Here is a 24839-nt window from a genome sequence, read left to right as displayed (position 1 = left end):
ATTCAGAACGTGACATTGAGCATTTTGCTGGAAATGTTGGTTTGAAATCAGTAACCAATGACCTCTTCTTGCAGCCTTGCAATGCACTTTTATCTCTGTAATCTGGACTGCTCAGAGAAAATATGTATCATAGCTGCTGCAAAACAATCTGAAGACGCTGGACAAGAGCAGTTTTTTATAGGAGATGTAGGTGGGTGCCACTCTCCCCTGATTTGATCTTCTTAAAATCAAGGGCTTATAAGTGGTTAAAAAAAAAGAACCTGTGCTCTTATAGCACATTTTAGTCATGTTCTTAAAATAAAATTATATTTTATTGCTTTTGTCTTGACTTTGACAATGAACGGTGCCATGTTGCCTTGCAACCTTGTGTTGCAAAAACATAGTCTTGTGACATCACTGGGTAAGCTGCTTTTTGGCTCAAAAGTGCTGGACTGGTTGTAGACCCCCTTCTAAGAAGTTTCCTGTGTATTTCGAGGAAATCTCCCCCTACAATCATTTTATCTCACAAATCTCCATTTCTGATAAGTTTGTTTTTTAGCCACTTCATAGCAAAGACATTTTTTTTATGTTTGGCTGGATCCATTTAGTTGTAAATAGCATTATTTATATATGGATTTCTCTTGATGGCTTATTCAAATAAATATCTTTTTTTTTGTCCATTATATAGGGAAACTAGGCAAAGTACAGGGTTTTTGTTATGGTTGGCCAGCCAATCAGTAAGGGTGTTTGGGGATAAGAGTAATGTGCACTGGTTGGATGGGATGTTAGTTTTGCTGAATGCTATTTGGAAACCTGACCCAGGAGCATATGGACATCCTTAACTACATTTATTTGGTACGGGGATGTACATGCGCTCTACAGCAGTTTTATGGAGATGGCATGGCTTTCGAGGCGGGCCCCAGCTTTTGAGCCAAAAAAGGGTAGAGTCTGGCTCCACCACCTAGAAGTGCCTATTTACATTTAGATTGCTATAATTCTGGCTTTTGGAGTGGCTGATAGCTGATTGGTCATGCTTTTTAGTTGCCACCACTTTAATTTATTTTCAATAAAATTGGAAATTTGTGACCTTTAATTTGGCAAACAAGTGTCAAGTGTTATGTAAGATAACTTTTGATAAGGGCACTCAGGTAGAAGTTAAAGTGTAAATCAACCACTACGCGACTTATGCAGTACCCACACAAATTATACCTTGTATTTTTCAGAAGAATTATAATTTTAATAAAATACCATTAATTTGCTTATACTTCCTGGCATGGCAAAGAACATCTACTAAAAATAGCCAAAAAAAGTGTTTTTTAATTGAAATTGCAAGAAAGTGAACTAAAAGCAAATGTGTGTATTTTTTTCTAGACACCACCAGAAAATACTTTGTGGTTCTTGCTTCAATCCACCTTTCCAAAACAGCAAAACGCAAGATTACACAAACAGTTGAAAATGATAATGTTTGTTGTTTTTTTTTTTTTTGCTAGATTGCACTGTCTTGAATGAAATGCATAACATGTGTAGGAATAATGATAGCCCATATGGATTATTATTATCTTTGACTTAAGGGTCCGCAGCGCCGTACATTACATATACAGAAAACAGAACCAAGACACAACATGATACAAAAATGTATACAAACACAGGTGACAGGGTAAAGCAAATCAGATTATATTTGGGACAGGTAGTGAAAGGGATGGTAGAAATCAGCGAGAAGAAGGCCAAAGCTTAAGAAGACAGGGAAAACAGGGCTAGCGAAGCAGGCCAATAGGTACAGAGGGTGAAGGAACAGTAGAAGGAGCACACAAGGAAAGAGGGCCCTGCTCATGAGAGCTTACATCCTAAAGGGAAGGGGGAGACACAAATATGGTGGTACTAACTGGGGGAGAGAGCCAGGAAAAGGGAGTTAGGAGGAGGACTGATAGACTTGAATAAAGAAATGAGTCTTAATGGCACGCTTGAAGCCTTTGAGAGTAGATGCTAACCTGATGGAACATGGAAGATCGTTCTACAGCAGGGGAGCAGCCCGGGCAAAGTCCTGAAGACGAGAGTGAGAAGAGGTGATCAGTGAAGTAGTGAGGCGGCGGTCACAGGCAGAGCGGAGGGGGCGGGTAGGAGTGTAGGTAGAGATGATATTGGAAATGTAGGGAGGGGAAGATTGACTAAGAGCTTTAAAGGTGAGGGTGAGGAGTTTAAATTTAATTCTGTAGGGTATGGGGAGCCAATGTAGTGACTGTTGGAGGGAGACTGCAGATACAGAGTGGCGGGAGAGAAAAATGAGGCGGGCAGCAGCATTGAAGATAGACATAAGACGGTCAAGGAGAGAATCAGGTAGGCCAGAGAGAAGGAGGTTACAGTAGTCAAGTTGAGAGATAACAAACGAGTGAACAAGGGTTTTCATGGCTTCCGTGGTGAGAAAGGGACGTATCTTCGATATATTCCGAAGGTGGAAGTAGCAGGATTTTGAGAGGGACAGAATGTGAGGCTTGAATGAGAGGGAGAAATCAAGGATGACCCCAAGGCATCGGACTTGGGGGACAGAAACGAGGGTAGTGTTATTAACAGAAATAGAGAAGGGGGAGGTGGGAGAGTCCTGGCAGGGAGGAAGACTATAAGCTCGGTCTTGGAAATATTGAGTTTAAGGAAGCGTTGGGACATCCAAAATGAGATGGCTGAGAGACAGGAGGAGACACAAGACAGAAGGGAAGGGGAGAGGTCAGGGGATGAAAGATAAATTTGGGTATCATCAGCATAGAGGTGGTACTGGAGGCCAAAGGAGCCGATGAGGACACCAAGGGAGGAGGTGTAGAGGGAGAAAAGCAGGGGGCCAAGAACGGAGCCTTGAGGAACGCCAACAGGTAGGGAAAGAGGCGGTGATGTAGAATCATGAGTAGAGCCTTAGAAGGAGTGGTTGGTGAGGTAAGAGGAAAACCAGGAGAGGACAGTGTTACATAGGCCCATAGATTTGAGAGCTTGCAAAAGGAGTGTGTGGTCAACGGTATCAAAGGCAGCAGAGAGATCAAGAAGGATAAAAAGGGAGTAGTGTCTATTGGATTTAGCGAGGAGAAAGTCATTAGTGACCTTAGTGAGGGCGGTTTCAGTGGAGTGGAGGGGGTGAAAACCAGATTGGAGCGGGTCAAGGAGTGAGTGAGGGGAGAGAAAGGAGGTGAGACGGTTGTAGACAACCCGTTCAAGGAGTTTGGAGGCAAAAGGAAGAAGAGAAATAGGGCAGTAATTAGAAAGAAAGGCGGGTTCAAGGGACGGATTCTTGAGTATGGGGGAGACGAGCATGTTTAAAAGAGGAGGGGAAGATTCCAGAGGAGAGGGAGAGGTTGAGGAGGTGTTCAAGGTGGGAGCAGGCTTCAAGAGAGAGGGAGCGGAGGAGATGGGAGGGGATTGGGTCCTGTGTGCAAGTGGAGGGGGGAGGAAGTGAGAAGGGTATGGACTTCATCTGCAGATACCGGAGTGAAGGAAGAGAAGGAGGGTGAGCTAGCAGGAGGGGAGGGGAGAAAAGAGATAGCAGCAGCAGCAGAGGAGGGTGAGAAGGGGGAAAGAATGGGCATGGAGGGGGTAGAGGGTGGGGTAAGAAGGGACTGCTGGGAGACTCAATCTTGGAGGTGAAGTGGGTAACAAAGTCGACAGCAGAGAGCGTGGGGGGCAGTGGGAGAGGGGGAGGGGAGAAAAGGTAGTTGAAGGTGGCAAAAAGCTGACGGGGGTTGGAGGATTGGGAAGAAATGTGAGCTTTAAAGAAAGATTGTTTAGAGAGGGATAGGGCCGAACTGTAAGAGGCAAGCATGAACTTGTAGTGGAGGAAGTCAGCATGAGTGTGTGACTTTTTTCCAAAGCTGTTCTGCACTGCGGGAGCATATTTGAAGATAGCGGGTAAGTTTAGTGTGCCATGGTTGCGGCGGGGACCAACGAAGCTTGGCGGTGACAGCTGGGGCGACAGAGTCAAGTGCAGCGATAAGATTGTAAAAGGAGACAGCCTTATCGGGGCAAGAAGGAGTGGTGATGGAGGAGAGGAGCGAGCCCAGGGAGGTGGAGAAACTGGTAGGATCAACTGTGTCAAGATTACGCCTGGTGAGAGTAACCTTGGGGGACGGGGACGATGAGAGGGGTGGAGAGATGCTAAAAGGTGGTGGTCCGAGAGAGGAAAAGGTGAATTAATGAGGTCAGAGACAGTACCGAGGTGTGAAAAAAGAACAGATCTAGGGAGTGGCCACTGTGGTGGGAGGGAGAGGAGGTCCATTGAGAGAGACCAAGGGAGGAGGAGAGGGAGCGAAGTTTGGAGGCAGCAGAGTCTAAGGGATTGTCTATAGGGATATTAAAGTCTCCCAACATGATAGAAACTGATTCTAATAGAGCTGCTACCATTACAGACAGTTTACATGGATCTAATAGTTCTAGCAGGCCTAATTATGGGTCCTCTCTTCATTTTTCTGTGACTGAATTCTGATGGGTGCAGTCCTTCAATGTGTGACATCATAGGATTATCACCTTAAATGTATTGCTTATACCTTTTGATGTTTGTAAAAGGTATCAGTGGTGTTGGGTGGATGTAAAGGCACAAACCCTTTTAACTTAGCCAGGTTTCTGGTTTATTGAAATTGGTAACAAATACAGTTGATGCAGGTACTCACAGTTGTGATACAGTACTGCAGGCTGTAACAGTCTTATGCATGCAGGTCCCTGTATGCACTTATGTATATATAGATGCGGGTTGTAGTATACTCTATTACACTGTACAGGATTCTTATTGTGGCTGTTATGAGCACAGACCCTCCTAATATCTATTGGGAGCCTCCGGTCACTTACTGGTAGCTTTGAGGGCTTTTACACTAAGTACAATCATGGCCAAAAGTTTTGAGAATGATACAAGTATTGGTTTTCACAAAGTTTGCTGCTTCAGTGTTTTTAGACCTTTATGTCAGATGTTGCTATGATATACTGAAATAAAATAACAAGTATTTTATAAGTGTCAAAGGCTTTTATTGACAATTACATTAAGTTTATGCAAAGAGATAATATTTGCAGTGTTGACCCATCTTTTTGAAGACCTCTGCAATTCGCTCTGGCATGCTGTCAATCAACTTCTGGGCCATATACTGACTGATGGCCATCCATTCTTGTCTAATCTGGAGTATATGCAAATTGCCATCATAAAAACTGAGGCAGCAGACTTTGTGAAAAATAACATTTGACCATTCATGTGTGGGGTTGCTTCTCAGCCAAGGGAGTGGTCTCACTCACAATTTTGCCTAAGAACACACTATGAATAAAGAATGGTACCAAAACATCCTCCGAGCAACTTCTCCCAACCATCCACGAACAGTTTAGTGATGAACAATGCCTTTTCCAGCATGAAGGAGCACCTTGCCATAAGGCAAAAGTGATAACTAAGTGACTCGGGGATCAAAGCATCAAAATTTTGGGTCCATGGCCAGGAAACTTTCCAGACCTTAATCCCATTGAGAACTTGTTGTCAATCCTCTGTCACGAAAACCGGATAGTGGGAATGGTCTTGATCTCTGCTTGAGTGACAGTTTACCCCCAGAGAAATGCGGAGTCTAACGGAAGAGAGACATTCACCAGGGATTCCCGCAAGGCAATATGGTCTTAGCTGCTTTCAACCGCAGGTAGCGGTCCTCTAGGGGGCGCAGAGCAGATAATTCAGAGAACCACCAAGTAGCTGTAAGGCAGAATGGAATGTAGCTCCAGATATAATTCAGGAACTGGACGGATGTTGTGCGATGATCAGCAGTATAGCCACGAGTCTTGATAGCAGAATAGGCTGAGCAGGTAGTACTGCGAAGCGATGAGCTGCAGGACTCAAAAGGACTGAGGTATACACTAGTGTAGTAATTCATGAACTGGACCGATGCTGAGATATGCAGTATAGTCACAGGTCTTAATAGCAGAATAAGCTGAACAGGTGCTGCTGTGAAGTGATGAGCTGCAGAGAGCAGAAGCACTGAGATCCACACAGGTGTTATAACTCTGGAACAGGACTGATGACGAGTGAAGCTGCAGCAGTTGAATGAACAGCCTAACCCACGAAGTCAGGAACAAAGGTAAGAATAAGCACGAACAGGAGTCAGAGGTAATGCTTCCTATCAGGTAGGGAGACCTGGTGATCTGACACTCATGAAAAGGAGGAGGACCCTTATAAAGGGAGCTGGCTGGTGATCACCCAATCACTGCGGAGCAGAGGTTTTAAAGGTTCCCGGGGTTGCGCATGTGCAGAATACTTGGCAAAATGGCGTCCAAGGATAGAGGAACGTCAGACTCTACAGCTGATAGCAGTAACCAAGGGAAACCAATGTACATAAGGATCAGAATGGAACTAACCGGTGAGATGCGTGATATCCTCAAGAGGCGGGTGGACAAAACCCCCCCCCACAAATTCTGACAAACTCCAAGCATTGATTAGGCAAGAATGGGCAGCCATCAGTCAGTATGTGGCCCAGAAGGTGATTGACAGCATGCCAGGGTGCGCCAACTCTATATTTTGCTTGGCATGCCCTTACTTCACCCAACTCAGCCTATGCAAACTTCTGATCATCCTTAAACGTCTAGCTCTACAAACTCATGCACCTTGGTGAAAAACTAGGCATACTTGGGCAAATCAGGATACATGGCGGAAACAAAACTGGTTTTGTACTGTGTGGCAGATGTTTTGTTCTCTGTAATCAATAACCTCTGTCCGCCAGTACACAACAAACAAGACTGACCAATATGGAACACTGCACATTTTGCAAGTATTTCACAGTGCAAAATGTAAACAGAATCGGTTAAGCGCACTAGCCACAAATATGTTGTTTCTTAAACCTTGATGTATTTGTTATTTTTAAGTGATTGGTTTCTATACCTTATTTTTGGTAAGGAGAGGTTGGTTCCTGTTGTAAATGTTGTAAAACAGAACTCTGTGACAATCGGTTATTAGGTGACATTGCTGTGTAAATGCAGTTTCTTTTCTTGTATAGAAGTGGTTAATATGACTTTGCTCCAAGTTAAGCTGTAATCAAGCTCATTCAGAGTAGTTCATTAGGGAATTCCATTTGCAGGATGTCGAATAAAAAGGGGAACTCTCTCTGATCTGTCTCATGAATGGCTCACATGCAATATTCATGATTCCACCTCCATCTCTAGAAGAACGGGGATGCTGTATGATGTAACTTGCTACCCTGCAGCTTCCATTCAGATCTATTAGGCAGGCAGCCAGAACGCCGCCTTCTATTTAGATGAGGTCATCCTGTCCCGATTTTTTTTTTTATATATACTACACAGACTGCACTATATCAGCAGCAGGGTCACACTGCTTTTCCTGAGCTGAAAACCCATGGATTTCACAGCATCTTCCTCTCTCAGCCCTTTACATCCTAAGCCGTGAGTTGTCTCTCCTCCTGATTATCCTGGAAGCAGCATCATGGGCTCTCCGATCTGTCAGTATTCCCACGAGCAGAGCTGAACACCGGATACAAATCCCAGGAAAGGCTGTCTGATTTCATGCTATCCTTGGCTTATGCACAAAACAATCTCCCTGCAATCTGTCCACTGGTGACAGGCAGACTGGGGGAGATAAAACAGCTCTGCATTTTCCATAACTGATACTGAGTAAATTGGGATAATGCAGAAAGAGACATCATGTTTTTGAATGCTGAGCTCACCTTAAGCTCTGATAAGGTCATTGGCGTACAGAAGGCAAATGCATTGCAGCAGATTCTATAGTACTCTCTTTTACTGAACTAGTTATGTCTCCCACAGTAATGGATTGCAGAACATAGAACTTGGGGTTCACACCTGACTTGGCAGGCACAGTCACTTATATCCATGATCTGCAGCATGAGACAGAAACCTGTTATGTCCAAAACTTTGGCCAAAAAGAGCCTCAAAGTGGATTGTTTGGAGGATCAAAAATGAAAACATCCCTGTCTATTGTATTCAATTGCAGTGTTGACCAGAAGCAATTTAGACAGCTGGGATAACTATAAGGAGCACATCAGACTCACAATGGCCAATGAACCAGTCATACTGAATGTTTATGATATGGTAAGTTCTGCATACTGCTGATCTCTTAAAAGTCTTAATCTGTCTGGTGTAGATGGATGTGTGAGTATTGCTGTAGCTGGTTCCTGGAGAGCTACCTCCCGCCTGTTGTCTTAGAAGCCATGGATTTACTGCCAGTTTGCTACTCAGATAGCCATCCATTCGTTTTAGTTATTACTAGTACAGTGTTGCTGCTGATGGTCCAGGGAGCATTCCCTAGTACATCAAACACGGAATAGCTTTTATCTTGCTCTGTACATTAAATCAATTCAAATAATCCTTTGTGGTCTTTGAAAGTTAGGCACTGTGGTCGACATTCATCTGTCTTCCTGTTATAGTATTCAATATTCAATAATATACAATATTCATTGCATCTATTAACTTCAGATATTTCTGCAAACATTGGTCTATGATATATTTGGATATATTTGGTGCTTGTTTGTTTTAAGTAGCATTGCGCTAATATTACTAAAGGGTTATTTTATTCAGTAACTGGAGATTGCCTTACCAGTATGACTGATCTATAAGCATCTGAAAAGCAATGATGTTTAGCCACTGACAGGAAAGGGTGCTTGCGCTTATGGGGTAAGTTATGACAGCTAAGAGCGTAAAGGAAAGCCTCCCTTCTTCTTTCTGCTTAAATTATATCTCACAAGTGATAAAATGATTTGCATTTGTTGTTATAAAAGGAAAAGTTGAGCTGTTATACTTTCTGTGACGATTTGCTAGATACACTAATAGAGTGTGTATCTAGCACTTACCTGAACTGCAGCTTCTGTCAACTTCAGCGGTCGGCATATGAAGTCCTCTGTCTTTCAAAAGTGTTTCCCATAATGTTTATGCCTTTTTAAATGCATTTTGTTAAATAAAAGCCCTTACCTTTGACTTTTCACAAAAAGCTAATATCTGCTTTTGTAGCCGTAGTCTGTTCTGCTCAGACGTCACCATTTAGTTCAAATGCAGCATGGAATTCTATTAAACTAAGTGAAGTTACAATCAGAGTGAACTACAGGGATGAAGTGGATAACCCTAGAAACCAAGAGAGACATTTTACAGACCGTGTGAAATGCAGGCTGTAACTTTTTGTCAAAACGTCCAAATTATGGACCTGTTTGACTAAAGCCAATCATTATCAAGGGCTATTGAGGCTTTCAAATCCGTTCTCACCTCTGTATACTCTCTTTGTTTTATAAACTCATTCAGGTGAGTAACTCCTTTAAATGCATAATGTGACACGTGTAAACCACGAATAAAATACTGCCGGCAAGGGATTTATTGATTCTTATGCTGCCTATATTGGCCACATTCACAGCAATGAAATATGTGGCAGAGAAGTAATCACCAGAAAATGATGTCAGGGCCTGTCACCTAGACACAGTGGATCCGCCATTTTGTCAGCTGAACCAATATTCAGGAATGCTTAGTGAAGTGATAAACTCATACTTACCTACATTTACTTCCCCGGCTGTGGGAGAGAGCGGAAGGAAGGTGAAGAACAAGTCCGGATGGGGCGGGCGCTGTCAATCACATCATTTTGGCCATGGCCCATGACGCAACTGTGGCATTTACCTGCGGGGGGTGGGCCAAATTGATGTGATTCACGTTAAAGAGGCACCCACCCTGACTACTTCACTAGGAAGTGGGCGGGATGATGGAGAATGGCCTGATCTCCCGGGAGTCCGGGAGACCTACCTGGAATTCAGGAGTCTCCCAGACAGTCCAGGAGAGTGAGCAAGTATGGATAGGCTGCATTCTCATGAGCAATGGTTCATCCCACAAAATGGCAGACTCCACTCTATAGGAGACAGGTACAGTTATCTACTCTGTATGTGGATGTAAGTTTACAGAAAATACATCTGTACGTGCTAGAGCTTTGCTGAAACCCAACAGACATATTATTTATGACGCGTTAACTCGTTGTTATTAACTATTTAAGATAATTTACAGAAGTGCAACAATGCCCTTCTATTGTGCAAAGGCGACAATTTATCTGCCTGCCCATACTCTGGTGCACACCCACTTTCTGTGGTTTGGACCACTCCATCTATTAAATGGAACTTCTAAATACTGCTCTGTCCAGCCTCACTTATATTTCAAATTAATCATATGCGAGGAGACATTGAGTCTGTCTTTATGACATTTTACATTTTTGTGTGATTTAATGTTTTTATTACATGTATATTTTTGCGCCCGTAAATTTGTGTGCAACTGAAAGTATAGGACGACTCTCAGGGAACCCACATGTGAATGTGCCCCTTCCCCATATCTTTGTTCTCATTTAAACATCTCCGTCTTCAAAACAAAATCTCAGTTTTGCATGTGGGTGAAATTCGAAGTCCATATATCTTGGTACAGCCTAATTTAGCCACCTCCTCCACCAAAGATGCAGCATTTTACACCCATCACAGATAATGCAATCCTGGCTTCTAGATCCATTCATTTAAAAAACGACGCACATGTACAAAAATAGGAGCATGACATTACAAAAAACTAAATATGCTGCAGGGGACCAGGATAAGAGATTTCACCAAATAAGAACCAGCTACTGTGCAAAAGTTATGTAAAGACACAATGGACCTACAGAACCATTGAGTCAAAAATCAACACAAACCAGAATATAAATAAATCAGCTTGTATATGTGGGGTTATCAAGATGGCCCTAAGGGGCCTTTAGTCTGCAGATGGAGAATACCATCTTGGATATATTTGCATAACCAATGCATGATTGTGCATTGTATGGAGAAGGCCATCCTCTAAGTCTGTACATTGCACCTCCTGGCATTGTTATTACCCTTCTAGTATGTTTCAGTTATCCCATTATATCACCACGGGCCTATCCTGTGCAAATGATGAGCTGGTTCTGTATTATGACTCTCTGCTCTGTATTGATGTGCACTGAAAACTCTGCTGCCTGTCTTATCTCAGGAGGCTCCATATTCCCTAGATGGCAGCAGCAAGTAGGGCTAAGACCCTAACCAAACATGGGTCAGCACTACCCTAGTGATAGGATCAATGTCCAATTTGGGCACATAAATAGGTAGTTGAACTTGGCAAGAACCGGCTTTTTACCATATGTGCTCATCAACCAAATCACTTCTGTATTCACAGGGTCTAGTTTGTGCAGTTGAAACATTGACTGTACACACAAGCTGTTAGTAGTCGTCTTTTGTCAGCATTTACCAAGATGCCAAATAATGATCCTATTACTTTTCAATTGGATTATTATTTGATTTGTTTTGGGGCCACACATAGCTGAAAATAACGGAGCCGGCAGGTTAAAGGTTACTGGATACACAATATAGACAACCGAGACATAAGGAACACCATTTTCTGTGATGCATACAACCAGCACATCAGTCTTCCTCTCCAGTCTCTATTATTCTTTAATAATGATTGGGGATTTTAAAGGATAAGGCCAGGTGATGAACTGGCACATATTAAAGACAACATCATCATCACCGTTTATTTATATAGCGCCACTGATTCCGCAGCGCTGTACATAGAACTCACTCACATCAGTCCCTGCCCCATTGGATATTACAGTCTAAATTCCCTAACATGCACACATGAAGTAATTCTAGGAAAATTAAATTGTTTCCAGATTGTTGAATATTATCAGTGTTGTTGTTATCTATCTGAGCATAAGCTATTGCCATTGGTATATTCCAATTTTAGGATTTGATAGGTCTTATTTATGAAGAAAAAACTTGAGGTGCAATGAAACATCAGCCTTGGTCCCACCTATATTTGTGCAAGTGCACCAGAGTTCTACCATAGAGCATTGGATAACAGAGCAAGATTGCAGTGTTTTCAGTACAGAGTGCTGCTTCCAGTTTTTCAGAGCTGTCCCTGGGTTAGCGGCCCCTGGGTTAGCCCACCGGTGTGGTAGAGAGATAGTAGTAGGGTGAACGATTCTGGGAACACAGTAAAAGGCCTCGTTTAGCTGGATATAAAACAGCTTAACTGTAAGAAGTAGGAAGCCAGACGTACCTTGCTGTCTAGTAGAGAGGCACGAGAAGACAAACACGAGAGGAGTCAGGAACTGTAGCCGGTTCGGTACACAGAAAGTCAGCCATTGTGTGTTGCCAGGGATTCAGCAGATGCAGGGTTAATCAGACAAGCCGGGTCGGTATACAGAAAGTCAGCCAGTGTAGACGTCAGGGGCGCACGCAGGATTTTTAAGGGGGGTTTCCCCCCACCCCAAAAAAAAAGAAAAGAAAAAGAAGCGAGGGAGCAGCTCCATTTCGGCAACACTGTACTATACAGCAGCAGCACGCGCTGTCAAAGAAGCATCCGCGGTGGTGCTGTATACAATACAGCACCGCCGCGGACACTTCTTTGACAGCGCCGCGGCTGCTATGAGGTACAGTTCCGCTATGTAGGGTCACTTCTTGAGGGGAGGGGTTTCTGGAGACCCAGAATCCCCCCCTGTGTGCGCCCCTGGAAGTATAGTGGAGAAGTATGAATTCCCTGCCTCTCAGGTCACGTGATCAGACAGACCTAACAGCACGTTTCCAGGTACACTCCAATGTAGTAAAAATCTTCACCTACAAAAGTGAAACATTCAACAAGGATAGTCCCAATGTGCCTCACTCAGCAATAATTTAAGACACAAATAAGGCGAAACTGAGCAATATAGGATTTTAGAATAAAAACTAAAGAGGCTGGCGTTTGATGTGATATATTTACACCTTTGCACAGTGCGCTCTCTGGAGCTTTGTCCACCTTTCTGCACTCCTAGGCCCTCTTCTGATCCATGGAGGTGTCTTCTGAGAGCAGAGTGTTAGCTTGAGCCTTGGTGTGCGCTGGGCAGTCCTTGCAAGCACACTAATGCAAAACCAAGATGTCTCGCAGTATACATCAAGTCATACTTCCCAACTTTGCTGGTCCTTGAATCAGGACAGATGAATGGAGGGGCGTAGCAACATCACAACAGGGTGTGAAGACATTACGCAGTGAGGGTGTAACCAAACCTGCAAGGGCACTCCTAGCTTTTCTGAAGTGCTAGGCCACCCCTAACCACTCCACGTGATGCACCCATCCATTGCCACATGTACCAGTGACAGGTGCACGCAGCATCCGTTCACTGCAGCTTTGTTAGGCAGGACAGCATTGAATGGGACATACCTTCCAACTTTCTGGTCTGCTGGACAATGTTGTCCATGTGCCGGGCAGAGCCCTCAAATCGAGACTGCCCCAACTAAATTGGAATACATGGGAGCTATGATCAAATCTGGTTCATAAATGAGGGGTAGTAAAAAAAAAAATACTTCAGGATCACATCCTCATCATTATTTTTATTGTTAAGGATCAATGATATTTATTGATAAGGATTTCCAACAGCTTGTTCCAGTATAACAAGCTTTTGGAAATGTTTCATATATTTGCAAATTCAAATTATGCTGAAAATAATATTGCTCCAATATACTGTGTACATTAAAGTTGTAGTATTTTCTAGTTTGCCAAGTCTGATCTATAGTGTTAGAAATAATTCTTACACCTCTGAGCTGTAATTGGGATCCAAATATATCTGCTGTCTGATTCTCCAATGTGTAAACATATGGACTAATATTGACGTCAATGGCAGTTAGCTTAGTGTGGTGCTAGTGAAGGCTGTGTCAGTCTTATATATAGATAGATAGGAGGGATGCCACTGTGAAGGCTATGTCACTCTCCTATCTATATGCATTTAAATGATTGATGACATGGATACAGACTCTATGCACACCTTAAGCAACAATTCCCATTTTCTTGATCATAAAATGTGGCTCTTGCTGCTATAAACAATCTATGTTTATTTGTTTTTCACTTCTAACGTTCATTTCTGCCTATAAGTCTGTTTCCAATGACGACAATTGTTGGAACACATGATGTCACATACAAAGCTGATATCTGCCTTTTGCTGAGTGCTCATGGAGCAAGGATAATGTATCATTGTTCCCTGTGATAAATGGATAGTGTGTGTGTGTGTACTCTTGTTATGGACAGGACCGGCGCTCCCATTAGGCAAGGTTAGGCACTTGCCTAGGGCGCCGGGCTCTGGAGGGCGCCACAGAATTCTAAAATACTTTAAAACTGTGCGGCAACCGCTGACCATACCTGAAAACGGCCGCCGCACAGCATTCAGATGCACGGGGAGGGGGGGGGGAAGAGGCTGTTTTGTCACCACCGCCGCCTCTCTGCTCCGTCTCCTCCCCTCCACTTACTAGTGTCAGTGAGTGGAGGGGAGGAGACGGAGCAGAGAGGCGGCGGTGGTGAGACAAGGTAAGGAGAGGAGGGAGGAGGGCGCCGTGGACCCTAGCACCGGCCCTGGTTATGGATGGACAGAACATGGATGGAAAATGTCATGTATACTGTATCCATTTATTATCAATGTTCATCTTATAATGTTTTTAATGGTTCTTATTTCAAACCTTGTTTGAGCTCTATTTTCTTTGTTCATTTTACATTATAATGAGTGGAGTGAATAAACCACATGTGTTTTTTAATTTTTTCAAGTATACAATTTAATGAACAAGATAGATAACAATAAATATATAACATAGTATGCAGGTACAAACAAAAGTTGTATATATAAATATTAAAATTTACACATGAAGTTCACAAACTGCTAATCTAATCAGGAAATACAGATGGGCCGAATAATGAATCTGCTAACGACCCAGGGACCACACACCCCAATAAATGTATCCATTGCACTCTGATTGTGAGCTACAAGCAATCTAGCATACGCACACACTATTCATGTATGTAATCAACTCAGAAGATTTTGAATGACCTCCAATCATTTGCCAGACCTATGTCTGTACAAATATACTGCAAATGGTGCTTGACATCATGAATGAAAACCCAGGGAACTCATGTGACATGTAGTTTGCTATGGCATAAAAAGTAACCAACCTCACGACAGGGCCCACCCTTGGGTGGGGACTTACAGTAGGGATTGCACCTGACATGCAGATGACCATATGGAAAAATATCAAACTGTATGCCCTGTTTGAGACCATACCCTTTTATACAGGATAAATCTATCTTTGTGGATGTTTTTAATGAGTTGACTGTAGACCAGAAGGGGTCTAAATTGAAAATATAACTACTATCCTATAGCTGTTGGTTAGATACCTTCTAGTGTATCTAACAAGCACCCTATTGATCAATGCTTGATATTTGGGGGTCCAGGTGTATATACTACATATATACTATGCCTGAACTCTCTGATGCATCAACTGGCCATTCTCGCTAGTAACTTTAAACGCAATCATGTCATATTGATGACACTCTGGTGTACACAGAGGACTGCATACAACTGGTTCCTCAAAGACCTAGAATCTGGGAAGACTCAGTAAGCAGTGACAGACCTGCAACACCAAACCCTCATAAGTGGGGACAAGACTGGTCCAAATGGAAGTAGCATTCACACAAGATCACTAAAATATGAAATAGTAATTCAGCTTGTCCACATCTAAGCAGTGGGTGGGGAGACACAGTGAATGGGATCCAATTATGTTTTCAATGTGCGATCATCAATTATCATCAGTCTATCTTATTTTTTGCCTTTTCTCCACCTCTAGTTCATTATTTGTAGTTTTGCCGCCTCTGTTCCAAGCCAGGGTGTTGGTTCAAATAATATTAAATAAGAGAGAAATGGTTTTCTATTGTTTTGTTTGTTATTTACGTGCTTAAAATGCAGGCTTTCCAAAGCAGTAACCATTGTGCCTGTGCCACCTGGCAGAGTGTTAAAGTTTGTGCACAGCAATGCCCTCATAGCAGTGTCATACAGTCTTAAGGTTAGACAAGAGGTGACATATATCCTAGTTCTGTCTGCCTGGGGAGAGTGAAAGAGTCTGTGCCGCCATGAATGATTAATTCAGATCAGTTGACACTTCATCTGCTACAAATTCCTAATTTTCTTCATTGTTCTATGTGTACTACAATTTTGTTTAATTAACGATTACAGCATTGCAGCCTCTCAGTTCAGAAGCGGCAATCTATTAAAATAAAGAAAAAATGATAAGAGGGAAGGATGGTTACATTATCATAATTTTACACTTACAGCATTAGTATTCATCTTTACTTATATATTGCCAACATATTCCATAGTGCTGTACAATCACAGAATATCACAGTCAAAGGGTATCTGTGGGATCCTTAGAGCATGCTAGGTTCAGCGCCACCTATAGGGAGGCAGGGAGTCTAACGGGACAGAAGGTTTTCAACAGTGACCCCCACAAGGGAGTTTGGTCTTAGTGGCTTCTGCCCTGCAGGTCGCGGTCCTCCAAGTAGGCACCCAGCGAGGAGAGTGCAGGATGGAAGATCTTCAGCAAAGTATACATGGAGGTCCGGGTAGCAGCAGCAGGAGACTGGATCAGAAGGTGCAATGTTCTGCAGCAGGTGTACACCAGGGTCCAGGTAGCAAGCAGGTTTCGGAAAAAGGAGCCAGGGAAAGTCACATCCACACAGGCTGAAATGGACACAAGATCTTCTAGAGAAAGAGAGCAGCCAGGTGTAATATATATCCTGCCCATTAGAGGGCACTGTCCAATGGGAAGGAATGGGAACAGATAAAAGGTGGATCTGCACATGTGCAGACCCAAATTAAAGATGGCGACCACAAGAGGCTGCAGCAAGAGACTGGGCAGGTGAAGATTCAGGTGAGTGCACTGGGACCCAGCCAAATGATTAGTGAGTCTGGTACATGATACAGAACTTATATATACCCCAGTACAACAAAGTACTAAACCTGAACACTAAAAATAGAAATGTAAAAAGAAAGTGTAAAAAAAATAAAAAAAAAATGTCCCTGTCGCTCATCTAACCAGATAATGAAGACTACGCCGAGCCTACGTGACATTGACACATTTCGCATTTCACACACTCCTATAGTCATCCCAAAACCTAAATAATGCCCCTCCCCCTTTTTGTGTCTGCACCCCAGACCTATGTCCATTTACTCTCACCCAAAGGATTTCAAATTAAACTGACACATTCCAAAAAGTCAAATTTGGTCTAATCATGAAGGGGTGAAAACCCTACGGTCAGCAAGTAGTTCAAATCTAATTTACTTACTGGAGCAAATAAATACACTCACACCAGTTAGCCTCCCAGTATGTCTGTGGACCATGGGAGACTGGGAGAACATACTAACTCAGCTCGTACACTGGTTAAAATCAAACCCATGCATCAGGGCCAACCGCTGCCTCATTATTGTTAGCATAGTGTAAACCAGTGATTTAGGGGTCAGTTTACCATGACCCGACCAATAACAAGATTATATGTGTACAGAAGTGATATAAATCTTTTATGTTGCATTTTATCAAAAATAATCACCAGAATACCTGAGCATTGACACTGACCGGCAGCGGTAAGAGTAACTGGAAGCCCGGAGTTTTGGAAAAAGAAATGTTATTTTTTAATTTTAAAATGAAAAAATGCTTAATTTTAATAATAAAGCATTTTTTTTCATTGTTAATCAGAGGACAGCATAACAAATCGCATCACAGAAGTGGGGTTTTAATCATACTTACCTACTTTTGACAGGCTCCCTCTGGGAGATCACTGAAGAGGGGTGTGAAGGGAGGGTGGAAGGGGATGGGGCTTCAGGATTCGCATCATTTTGGCCCCACCCCCCAGTGATGTATGCCGCTTTGGGGTCTTTTTACAGTGGTAAAAAGACCCAAAGCAGGAATAACGTCTCTGGGGGCGTGGCCAAAATGACACAAATGACACAATACATTGTGTCATTGTGATACATCCCTCCATGCCGGCAGATGCGGGAGAATTGCCAGCTCTCCCGGAATTCATGAGTCTCCCGGGAGAGTTGGCATATATGGTTTTAATAAGTAGAAACCCGTAGGATTTAGGGCTTTTGTGCCCTTGATAAATAGACCCATATGAGGCAGATCTGTCACAAGGGGCTACAATTTCAGACAATCCAAATTCGAGACCCGTGAACTAGAATTTTGAAGAGGGCATTTTGTTGAACTAAAAAGGGGACTTTTTATATATTACATTCGGCTGATTGCTTTAGGTTCATACACATTATTTCCACAAACCTAGCCACCAAAGTTTTTTTTCAAAGCTGCAAATTGTCCTTAATTTACAGCTACAGCACTTGCACAAACCTGGTTGTCAATATTAACCATGTGAAAAGTATAATTTCTGTTATTATGTATAATGAATGCAAGGCTTGCTGCCCATTCCTATTCTCTTGGGGCCTGATGCTGAGTTCAGAAGCAAAGCAAAAAAGGAGCAAATGTGCACTTTGGCTAAATCATGTTGCACTGCAGGGGGGGCAAATTTAAAAATGTGTGGACAGATTTATAGTTCTAACTGCATATATAAAAATTAACTCTAAATTTCAGTGTAAAAGTAAAGCTGCCCAGTATTTGTATGCTATATGCAAAAGCAGCCAATGTTTTCATGCATGAAAAAAAATAATTAATTAATTTGCACCCCTTGCACTGCAACATGGTTTGTCCAGGAGCAAATTTACTTCTGTTCTTTGCTTTGCCGATAACCCAGAGTCAAGCCATTGGTGTTCTAAGTTAATATTCATTAAACAAGATATTACAAATGCAAAACAATGAAGGTCAGTACACCTATCATCCTGGTGATTGCAGTGCACCCATTTCTACCTCGCCAGTGTTACACGTCATGTACTTAGATGCACTTGCTTAGCAACAAACCAAATGATTTTATAATGTTGGAAACTATACATATTTAGTAGCTGTCATAATAATACCAATTTTGTATGTTTGAAGTCAGCTTAGCATAATAAATATTTATTGTTTTATTTTATGCTTGATAGTTTGAAAAATAAATAGCCTGTGATATTCTAAACTAGTTCTCTACTTTTCGCATTTTTTTGTTGTTATATAAAAGCTGAAAGAGCATAAGCATAAACAAGAACATAAACAAGATTTACGATTTGAAAAAGACTCGGGAACTTTAACATGAAATATGTCACACCATGTATTCTAGTCTCATAATACATTGAGCTGCAGCCAGTGGTAAAAGTGTTTATGTTCTTCCCTAAGGCTTATCTTTACAACACAAGTGTCCGCAGTCACATCTAATGAACAGTTGTGTGACCCACGTAGCAAACTTTCTATCCTGTAGCACCCAGTGTGCGTTATTTTATTCCACAGGCAACATAATTCTTCCCTTATCTCTTAATGAGCAAGATAATTTAATTCTCTGTAGGAAACACTTAACTGAAGAAAACATTTATACCAGCTACAAATGTAAAGGGTAAAAAAACTATGGTATAGCTAGTGTACCACCCCCCTTTCCTCGGCTAGGGTGTGTGTACTAGTCTTTGTGTGTCCTGTCTACAAATGGACTCTTTACCTTGTATTTAATTGCTTCCACCTTGGTCTCAGTACTGTAGGCTCTTCGTGGGGGGTAGTGTCCTGGAGTTAGCAACGCCAGAGAGAGACCAAGGAACCCTCCGTCCCCCTACACTGAACCACAGGCACACACAAAGGAAATATTATCACACCAAATTGGTCTTTAGAAGCCACATCGGAATGCTTGTTAGTGAGCCATGGACTTCTGCAGGTTTGTTTTTTTTTAGTAGATTTTATATTAATAATAGATTGCATTGATTCAAACAAATGGTCACAGATAATTTGAAAATTTGAAACAATCGCATCTATGCGATGAGGATTGAAAAGTTTCAATCATATGTTGCGGTGATTGGTAAATAGACCCCTTGCAATGATAACTATCACTAACAATATACACTAAATTCTATCACAGCTGCTTTGACTTTGTAAACACATAGCATACAAGCTGATTTGGATGTTAAGCAGAGGTATATGAGTATGCAGTCTCTATACGGATGGGGTACGACTTAACGGTGCTGATAACACCGACAGTGACTACCACGACAAAAAATTTACGAAAGTGACTTACCTGACAGCTAATAAATGCAGAGTGACCATCATAATGACAAGAAATCACGAACAGCAGTAATCATGACAGGGCGTTTTGGCGTAATTTAAAATGGCGACCGCTATATTAGTATTTTTGTTGCGGTAGTCACTGTCGGTGTTATCAGCACCGTTAATGTGACTACCACCACTCTATACAGTGGCAGTTAAACACAGTTCACTTCTTCTCTTTCGCAGTTTGAACAAACATTCAGTGGAAAATAGCATAAAGCAACGTCACAGCTTCCTGTATTCCTCAATTTGAATTTAGCACCGATAATCCCACACAATGGCACTTCGCAATATTACTCTCGTCCAATGAACAGTTCCTTTCTTCCAGGCATGCACGCTTCCTTGTCTGTGGTTATCCCAATTCCACACGAATGCAAAACACAATGTACAACTTTGCTGTGCTCTATTCCTCTTAGGCATAAGCATAAAATCACTTTAATAAAAGCTGGCTCCTCGCCATGCAGTTATATGGCTTTCTAACAGATAGCTGATAATGCCAAAGTTAGTGCAGTTTCTCACGGTTTAAACTCAGTCTCTTTCCCCTAGCTGTCTGTCCCTGCACTTCTCGCTTATTATTTCTCAGTCCATCAAAAGGGCATAATACAAGTAAGGGTGTGCATCGGCCCATTTTGGTGTTTTGGGTTTTGGGTTCTGATTAGCTTGAGGTTTTGGGTTCTGATTTGTTTTGCCAAAACACCCCATGAAAGGTTTTGGTTCTGATTTTGGGTTTCAGGTTCTGATTTTATTTTAAAAAAGCATACAAAGTGCTAAAATCCATATTTTTATTTTTATTTTTCACTCCTACACTATTATTAACCTCAATAACATTCATTTCCACTAATTTCCAGTCTATTCTGAACACCTCACACCTCACAATATTGTTTTTAGTCCAAAAGGTTGCACCGAGGTAGCTGGATGTCTAAGCTAAGCGACACAAGTTGGCGGCACAAACACGTGGCCCATCGTAGGTGGCTGTGTAGGTTTGAATGGCGTTTTGCTGCTCCTCCATCCTCTGCAGCATATAGAGGGTGGAGTTCAAGCGCGTCACTACCTCTTGTTTTAGTTGATGGCAGGGCAGGTTCATGCTTTTTTGATGTAGCAGGAACAGTGAACGTAGTTTAATATCTGATACTAATATTTCTGCACTGCAGGAACAGTGAACGTAGTTTAATATCTGATACTAATATTTCTGCACTGCAGGAACAGTGAACGTAGTTTAATATCTGATACTAATATTTCTGCACTGCAGGAACAGTGAACGTAGTTTAATATCTGATACTAATATTTCTGGACTGCCTATTGAAGTGGAATCTCGACGGGATTTGGTACCGGGGACACAATACCTCCATCAACCGTCTAAATTCCACTGCACTGATGGCGGACAACGGACGCACGTCTAACACCAACATAGCTGTTACGGCCACAGTTATCCGCTTTGCAATAGGGTGACTACTGTCGTACTTTGTGCTCATGGCAAACGACTGTTGGACGGTCAACTGTTTTGTGAAAGACGTAGCGTTCTTACGACTTCCCCTCTGGGAAGATGACCGACTACCAGCAGCAACAGCAGCAGCGGCAGTAGTAGGCGTACCCCTGCAGGATTCCTCAGATGAATTCCGGATTGAAGAGGACTCAGTCATGCTGGTGACATGGCCTGCAGGACTATATCTGATAGAGATCGTGGAGGAAGTTGACGAGGAGGGTGTTGGTGGTGTGTATACAACAGGACCAAGGGATTTAGGTGTCCCTGGACTGCTGACGGTCCTAGACACAGGTCCTGAACTAAACACTGAATTATGAAGGTTCTTCAGGTGACGTATAAGGGAGGATGTACCTAGGTGGGCAAGATCCTTACCCCTGCTTATTTGAGCTTTACATAAGGTACATATGGCCATACATTTGTTGTCGGGATTGGGATAAAAATAACTCCAGACCGAAGAGGTGGATTTTTTGGTCTTCTGACCAGGCATGACGATGGGCTTTTTCATCCCATGGACAACAACTCAACAACTGTTTCCCCCCCTGGTGCCTCATTTAAGATAACCACATCAGCTTCCTCCTCGTCAAGTCCCTCACCGCCAGCTGCATCAATATCCTCCTCCCGGTGTACAACATTGACACCTTCATTAGCCAAATCTGTAACTGGACTGTGGGTGATCCTTCCAGCATATGTAGAGGGCGTGCTGCAAATGGTGGAAGGAGCCACCTCTTCCCGTACAGTGATGGGAAGGTCAGGCTTCGCAACCACCAACACCCTTGGTCTCGCCTTGGGGATTTGTGATGCCATCTCTATAGATGGCAGAGTTGTTTGCTGTGTTGTTGCTGACAGCATAACTCTCTTAAATTTTTTAGAGGGAGGGAGGAGGAGGGCTTAGATCCTTGGGTGAAGCTGAACCACTAGTCATGAACACGGGCCAGGGCCTAAGCCGTTCCTTGCCACTCTGTGTCGTAAATGCCATATTGGCAAGTTTACGTTTCTCCTCAGATGATTTCAATTTTCTTTTTTTGCTAATTTTAGTGGACTTTGACTTTTTGGATTTTACATGCCCTCTACTAGGAGATTGGGCATCGCCCTTGGCAGACGACGTTGATGGCATTTCATCATCTATGTCATGACTAGTGCCAGCAGCTTCAGCATTAGGAGGAAGTGGGTCTTGATCTTTCCCTACTTTATCCTCCAAATTTTTGTACTCCATTATAGTTAAATCTCTGGTACTAATATTACTGGACTGCAAGAACAGTGAACGTATTTTAATTTAGCAGTACTAATATTTCTGGACTGCAAGAACAGTGAACGTAGGTAAATATAGCAGTACTAATATTTCTGGACTGCAGGAACAGTGAACGTAGGTAAATATAGCAGTACTAATATTTCTGGACTGCAAGAACAGCGAACGTAGGTAAATATAGCAGTACTAATAATTCTGGACTGCAAGAACAGTGAACGTATTTTAATTTTGCAGTACTAATATTTCAGGACTGCAAGAACAGTGAACGTAGGTAAATATAGCAGTACTAATATTTCTGCACTGCAAGAACAGTGAACGTAGGTATTGCAGTACTAATATTTCTGGACTGCAAGAATATATTGCACTAGAATTTTTTTTATACTTTTTAAATTATTTTTTTATATTTTTGTAAAATTATTGTATATTTTTTTTAAAAAAAATTTATGATTTTTTAATAATTATAAAGTTACTATGGACTTAGCAGAACAAAGCACAGGACAAAAGCACCACTGGACTCAGCTGGACAGAGCACAGGACACCGCACCACTGGACTCAGCAGGACAGAGCACTGGACAAAACGCCACTTGACTAAACTGATCAGCAGGACAGAGCACAAGATCTCCCAAATAACCACTGAACAAAACTAACCAGGACAGGGGCTCCCAAACAACCTCCCTCTTCAGTGATCGCAGGGAGAATGAAGATGGCGGCCGCGAGCGGGGAATTTATGACATCCGAATCTCGCGAGATCCGACGCGAGACTTGGATGTCATAGCCTCGTTTTGGATTGCATCGGATCCGCACTGTTCGGGTGGGCTCGGATTAGCAAAATCCGAGCCCGCTCATCTTTAAATACAATATTCTTCGGGCCTCCCCACTTGTTCCCTAATTGGTCAATAACATGGCTCTGTCCAATCATATGAACAATATAAGAAACATTGGTACTTATCAGATTTTTTTATAGTGCCTCCTATTATGGCATCTTCCTCAGTCTCTACAGCCCTGGTCTCTCTCATCACCGCCTTAGCCCTTGCTCAATTCTGTTTCCTCTGCTCCATGCTCCTTCTCCTCTTACAACTGCTGCACTCCTAGAATCTCTGCCATGTTCTAACCGCTTCTTCACCAGCTCCTCCTCCCCACTGCATGCTGGGAAATGTTGTTCTCTGCCTGCTGAGGAGGTAACTAAAGTGCAGGTGCTGCCTGCTCGGGTCATCAGTGCTACACTGGTATATTAATATTTAATTCTGGGTGATTTTACAATGTTTTAAAATAGAAGATAATGAATCATTAAGGAACGTAAATACAGATATGTGCCGCAGTTTGCATAAAATCACTCTGCGCATGCCCAGAAACAATACGTCAGAGTACTCAGCAACATCCAATTCATCCTTGAGTTGTAAAGGACCCTAACTGCAGCCTATGATTTCAGAGGCGGACCAGGAAGGGGACAGGAGTATACACATAGTCAAGTACAGTTAGGCTGTGTCAACCTGGAGGGCACGCAGCCACAGTGTCTGGATTCAAGCGTTGAGCATCTCTAAGGTTCGTGCTTTTCAGTCGTATCTCTTTCACCAGGTCTGGTGTAAGTGCTGATTACTAGTGATTATTTTATATACAGTAGACATTCATAACATCCTAATAAATGTCTTTTAATGGGACAAAAAAAAACAACTTTTTTTTCCATTTTAAATGTTTTATCATTAGTGATTATATTATTAGCAGCAGACATTAATTGATTAGTTTATTTTGTCAGGGTGTTCATTTGAGACTTGATATTCCCTATATATATATATATTGGACGTATCCTGCAGTGTCTTGTCTGTTAGAGCAGAGCAGAACTAGACCCGTATTCAACAACAGATGTATATTGAGATCCGCTCCTTGTTGAATATGGACGCGTGTATACTCGATGTACTTGCGTTTACTTTCATTTTGCGTTTTCTGATGAATGAGGGGATTAATGTACATTTATAATAATGCATATTTAGTAGTAAATCCAAAAGGCCTGCTGTTCTAATCTTGGTAGAAATAAAATAAAACCATGACACAGGTCTGTCCAGGTGCAGGCTGGGCTGGGGCATAGGGGGGCATCTGCCCCCTGGGCCGGTCCAATAGTGGGATACCTTAGGCTGGGTAC

General features: G+C 42.4%; 1 protein-coding gene across 1 annotated transcript in view; it reads left to right on the top strand.

Moving 5' to 3' along the window:
- Positions 1–7117: 7117 nt before the first annotated feature.
- The window catches only part of LOC142108965 (deubiquitinase DESI2-like), a 77681-nt gene continuing 59959 nt past the window's right edge, over positions 7118–24839 (top strand). Inside the window, exon 1 of the mRNA XM_075192940.1 lies at positions 7118–8031. Within this exon, the coding sequence (XP_075049041.1) occupies positions 7993–8031 (39 nt within the window). The 5' untranslated portion in view covers positions 7118–7992. The remainder of the gene's footprint in view (positions 8032–24839) is intronic.

Source organism: Mixophyes fleayi, chromosome 12 (assembly GCF_038048845.1).
Source record: "Mixophyes fleayi isolate aMixFle1 chromosome 12, aMixFle1.hap1, whole genome shotgun sequence".
Classification (NCBI taxonomy): Eukaryota; Metazoa; Chordata; class Amphibia; order Anura; family Limnodynastidae; genus Mixophyes; species Mixophyes fleayi.
The sequence above is the reverse complement of the archived record's forward strand: the minus strand, read 5'-3'. Positions and strand labels throughout refer to the sequence as shown.